The 6023-nt window shown below is 31.2% G+C and overlaps 1 protein-coding gene and 1 non-coding gene across 2 annotated transcripts in view; both read left to right on the top strand.

The window, feature by feature from the left end:
* The window catches only part of LOC110030821 (serine/threonine-protein kinase PRP4 homolog), a 19208-nt gene extending 16615 nt beyond the window's left edge, over positions 1–2593 (top strand). The window contains exons 4-6 of the mRNA XM_020733748.1: positions 1661–1909; positions 2072–2242; positions 2318–2593. Of these exons, the coding sequence (XP_020589407.1) occupies positions 1661–1799 (139 nt within the window). The 3' untranslated portion in view covers positions 1800–1909; positions 2072–2242; positions 2318–2593. The remainder of the gene's footprint in view (positions 1–1660; positions 1910–2071; positions 2243–2317) is intronic.
* A 1834-nt stretch (positions 2594–4427) lies between these two features.
* Positions 4428–4501, top strand: TRNAE-UUC. The gene has a single exon. It is a non-coding gene; the product is annotated as a tRNA-Glu (tRNA).
* The last annotated feature ends 1522 nt before the right edge of the window (positions 4502–6023 follow it).

Genomic DNA, 6023 nt, shown 5'->3' with positions numbered 1-6023 from the left:
ACATCTTTTTAGTTTTTAAAATAATATTAAAGAGTTTAGTAAGCCAAGAAACTCCCAAATCTCCCAAATATTTCCACACTTCAATTGGGATATCATCAGATCTTATAGACTTTCCACCCTTGGTTTTCTTTAAAGCCTCCTCAACTTCTTTATTTTCAACATGTATAAAAGTTTGCTTCAATTAATTTAAATGTTTCTAAAATACTTTATTTTCAACATGGCAGCTGGGGGAGGAAGATTTTGGCGAGTGAATTTTGGAAGATTAAATCTACATTTTTAACTTTGAAAAACTAACTTCATTTTATTTTATTCCATCATTTAGAGCACTCTCCATTCCTTTACTGGGCTTGGCTGGATTTTCTTATTTTGATTTTTTTTTCTTTTTTTTTTTTTTTTTTTGAGGTTAGAAAATTTTCTTGAATTTATACTCGAATATCTTATGCTTGGCCACCCCCTTCGTTTTGGGAATTTAAATTGATAATTTGCATTTTAGTTCCTTATCATTACTTATTTACACTCCATTGCCTCATATTGTTTTGTTTAAATATGTAAGATATTTATTTTGCTGTTTAATTTTATGAACGCCTCTTGGATCAATGAATTTAAAGAGTAATTCCTGGTTTTATTAAAAGCACTTTTGAATGCATGCTTTAGGAGAGAAACAAAGTGATGTGCTGGCCTTTTGCATCACTTGCTTATGAGGATGCAAGCATAGGGCAAAGTGCTTGTGTTGCGCCGCTTCAAAGTGTTTTTTTTGTAGCAAAGTGTTGTTTGATAGTGTTGTGTGCATGGTTTCAGCTAAAAACCAAATCCAGTTCATTTTCATGGTTCAATTTAGTATATGTCGCACTAACTACGCACAAAATTCACGTCTCATTTCTTGTAGAATTTAATTCTCATTATTTCTTGTAGTTATCAAGTCATTGCTCATTAGTTCTATGTTCTTTCCCACTGGAGCAAGTTACTTCTTGATGATTCTTCTCTTCATTCTCTTTTTCATGTTAGTTTGCTTATAATTTTTTTATTGGTTCTTGTCGTTGATGCTTGGAATTTATCATTTACAAATTTCTTCTCTAGAATGTTCTTGGTCACTCCTCTTCGCATTCTCTCCTTTCATGGTGCTTACAGCTTTCAATCTTTAATTGGTTACTGAATGTTGCGAGATTCTTGATTTTAAGCATCTTTTCATAATTTAATAACTTCTTCTCTCTTTTGGATGACTAAAATTATTTTTATTGAATGTATGATTATATTTATTGAAAACTCTACCTTAATGTGATTTATGTCTGGCTAATTAGCTGACTTTTGTATGTATTTAATATATACATGTATGATATGCAAGTCAAAAAACGTTCATTTGCTTTGTGCTTTCAAGCAAAAAAAGAACAATTTTGATCATATTGTACTTGCCGTTTTTAAGACACGAATCCTATGATCACATATTCTGTCTATTAAAGTTCAAGTACCTTGAATGATTTCTAATTTTTTCTGAATACTGCTGTGTTAAGTTTCAAAATGCTATTTTATCTGTCTTTTAGAATTAGCTGCTAATTCTGTGCTAAGAATTTTCGTTCACTACTACTTAATGGCTCAAATATCTCGCCTTGCAACAAAATATTGATGCCTCGTGTGGTGTTCTTTTTTTTAAAACTATTTCCAGAACTGGCGATTCACGTGGCTTTGGATTTTTATCCTTGGAAAGGGATGAAGATGCTGATGCTGCAATACGTGCTGTGGACCAGACTGAGTGGAATGGTAGGATTGTACTGGTGGAGAAATCGAAGACCTCTACTCGCTGAACCTTTTTCTTGAATTTTACTTGGGAGTATGAAAGGATCATCATCATCATCCAATCTCAGTTAACTGTAGTTCTTCCAAATATATGGCACCGATAAAGAGTTTATGCCAAGTATGACTTGAAAAACCTCAATTTTCCTTCTTTGTACCAAGAGTATTATCTCAAATTTCAGTACTTTGGATGTGCTAAACTTTTATAATGCTAAACAATTATGAAGATGTTTGTTTTGTCTAAATAAATGGCATGAAGTCCTCTTTCATGGTTCACCTGCAGATTGAAACAAAAGGCCCTTTCTGTACCTTCTTTTGAATATTTTGGAACCTCGAACCTCTAAATACTCATGACTGAACCAGCTTCTTGCTAATTAGTACCTGCGGAGTTACTTCTAACCATAGAGGTTCAAATTTTCAGCTTTTGGATTAAGTTCACCAGAGCAGCTTATGGGTGAATAAATACATTTAGTTCACAATTTTCTAAATTAATTTCTCCATCTCTAGAACCTTTGTTTTGATCCTGCAGGCAATTATTTAGCTTGCATAGAACCACCACAAGCCTGTACATTTTTCCTCATTTCTGCCACATTAGGAGATGATTGCATTGCAGCTTGAACTTTTTCCCATCTTTAGAACTGGAGTTGCTGTTCGGACCACCGAGTAAGCTTTCACAGGCAAAACACTTCACTCGGGTGAATTGAAATTCATTATATCATTTCTTTTTTCTTTTTTTCTCTTTTTTTTCTGGAGCATGTGATACAATTTTTGAAGAATTTATCTGAATCACACACACTTCTTGAGCTTTTTGTATCTGCAGATATTAGTGTTGTTTATTGTATTTTATGATTATTTTCTATCTCTTTTTTTTTTTTCACTTGTGTTCAGTATGAAAGTGATATAGGGTGGATAGGTTATAACTTTTTCATAATTTAGTTTTATAGATCTCTGCCACACTTTTATTTAATTATACTTTTGCTGCCAGTTTTCATAAATTTATAGTACTGAGAAGTAGCTTTTTTTTTTAATTTTATAGATGTGAAAATGCATTTCAGAGTTTGTTGTTCCTAACCTTCCAGTTTTTAATTGGATATTTTATTTCAATATTAATGTTGTTATCGTAATCATCAATCTCGGCCGTCCATTTTATTTTTAATCCTCATTTAATTGCTAACGTTTTATTAGCAAAGATTTTTAATATTAACTTTTTTACTTCTCAACATTATTATTATTATAAGCTGTTATTGCCCCTGGGAAAATATTTGTGTACATAAGACGTACGCAGTGCTGCGTATGTCGGAGGTTATACAGAGAGTGTGGGGGAGTTATATTCGCGTTATACCTCCTATAACCCCTCTCTAACTTGCCTGTACCTACCGAAACTAAAGAAGCGCGGAACTTATTTGTAGGTTACAAGGGGGTATAACGCGAATATAACCTTATTATACACTCTGAATAACCTCCCGATGTACGCAACTCTGCGTACGTCTTATGTATGTAAATATTTTCCCCCATACTGATGGTGTTTGCAACTTGGCAAACAGTACAGTAAAAGTAACATTTAAAAGTCGGCAGTTTTAGGTGTGGTTATTTGATTTAATTTAAAATTAGTTCTGGGTTGGAATTGGAAAATAAATTTAAAAAAATAATTAAAAAAAAAACATATTTATGTTTATTTTCACTTTATATATATATATATATATATATATCTGGAATAATATGTATAGCCATTTTCATCATAACTACATGGGTGCCTCGGCCTGTTGGTAGGTGACAACTGTACATTTACAGTTCACATCTAATGTTAAGAAGATATGCATTCCAAGTATTATGGTTCAACTTGCTTTGACTTGATTCACCGTCAACTATATTACAAATAAAATAAAATTCATATTCTTATGTGATTTATTTTGAAATTTATGCAAAGATGCAGCAGCAGAATTTAAATTTGTATTGTATGAATTAATATTACTTTTTAGGGTGGGCAAAATCATCAATTTTTTTAATTATTTATATGTGCTAGGCCAAAAAAATAAAACATATATATAGAGGGAGGCTAAAACAATTAAATTGCCTAAACAAAATCTTATTATTTCTACATAGAAATTGTATATTTAGGAGGAATTGTCTATCATGACCATAACTTTGTTTCGCCCTTTGCTCTTAACTCTATTAAGAATCTTATAGATTCATATCTTTCTATTTCTATATACATATTTAAAAAAGAATGATCACAGATTATCATACGAGCTTGCATGTACCCCAAATGTGTCTAGTAATTTGAGTCATCACCTTCTTGGGATCAATTATACCAGAGAGGATTTGAACCCCCGACCTAAAAGGTCTTATATACCATGGATGCCAACCAAGAAGCCGGAGTATGCGGCACATCTTTCATATCATAGTGTATATATATATATATATATATATATTGCAGTGAGGCATTGATAAATATAAAAAATTGGGTAAATTTTAATTTCATCTTATCCATTTTAAAATTCAACTCTAATTGATGATGTTGAAGCTTAGACTCGTAATTAGATCGGTAAAATTCTAATATTAGTTGGATAAATAAATTTGGTTCGTGCTGTTTTAGTAATTGATTTTATAAACATATAAATGGTATTAACTGACACAAATCCATTGTCGTCTAGTCCGGTTAGGATATCTGGCTTTCACCCAGGCGACCCGGGTTCAAATCCCGGCAATGGAATTCTTTTTTTTTAATTAATTCTCAGGAAATAAAATGTTATTACTTTTAATTTTATTTCCTCTTAATAAAATACATTTTTCCCATCCACCGATTATATTAATATAATTTAAAATCAAATGTATTGGTCCAACCAACTATATTTTCAAGGCAACATTTTTCGGGTCTATTTCCAATCCCATTGCAACCATACAAATTATTTATTCAATTAATACTACTAAAAATATATACATAATTTTTTTATTGTTTATAAAGTGTATAATCATTCATCCATTTTTAAATTAAATTTTAAATGTGGTTGGTTTGGTGGTGGAATGATTGAGATTGAAGCCTAATAAATGCAATAAATCAACTACCTAATATTATTTTATCATAATAATTTTCATGGATTACGATTATTTTTAATATCATTTATTCTTGTTTATGAAAATTTACACACAATCCTTACATATTTACATATCTAATACCTAAACTTTCATATTTGCATTTATAGTATTTTGGTGCTTTAAACTTATATATGAAAATATGTGAATGTGTTATACGTGCATATATGTAAATACATAAAAATTATGTGTTTTTTATGTAAATGCCCCTAAATTTAATTGCATGACATAACATAATGACTAAACATTTAATAACAATAATAATAATAATAGTATTATTTTTATCCTTCCTTGGAATGCAATTTTGGGCATTTATGCAACTAGGGTCTTTATCCATATTATGGTATTGGTTGGTAGGCAAAAACATTAAGGATAGGCTTAACCCTCAATTTTTTCACCTACCATAAAATACATTATTAAAAGAGTTAAAATATTTACGTGCATACCGCTTAATTCTTATGTATTTACATATCTACCGCCTAAACTTTAATTTTCAATTATGCATGAAAATATGTATTTCATTTAAAAAAATTAAAACGCCGATATAATAAATGTAATAAGAAAAGATTTGGGTGGTATGAGCTAATTTACACTAATTAAATTATAAAATAATATGAAAAATTAAATATTATATATATAAATCAATTTCAATAATTATTAGTTGAACTTAAATTACTTTTTTAATTTCTACATGTTATATTAAACTATAGTTGTGGACTTCACCACGAGAGCACGTGCTCAGAGCCGAGAGCACGTGATCGTCATCAAAAATTCCTGCCGAAGCCGTGTTCACACCAAGACCCAACAAAAAAAGATTCCATCCACACTCCCCGTTCACACACATCAAAAATTACGCCTCCTAGCAGCAAATCACAGCCGTCCACTCCACCGCGCCGTCGGCTGCTGATCTGGACCCGGCATGCCATGTAGGCATCCGACGTGGCACGTGACACGAACTCCAAAATCAAATATTTCTTACAAAAGGGGCCCTTTTCACCCCTCTAAAATATGCGGCCCCGAGAACTTTATAATTATATACATTTTATACAATAAATATAGCACAGGGTCTACCGAAAGGTTGCCAACGGTATAGCAATGAATTATAAAGGTAGCATAGCACCAAATTTCAATATATATATATA

This window comes from Phalaenopsis equestris, unplaced genomic scaffold (genome assembly GCF_001263595.1).
Source record: "Phalaenopsis equestris unplaced genomic scaffold, ASM126359v1 Scaffold000761, whole genome shotgun sequence".
NCBI lineage: Eukaryota > Viridiplantae > Streptophyta > Magnoliopsida > Asparagales > Orchidaceae > Phalaenopsis > Phalaenopsis equestris.
The sequence above is the reverse complement of the archived record's forward strand: the minus strand, read 5'-3'. Positions and strand labels throughout refer to the sequence as shown.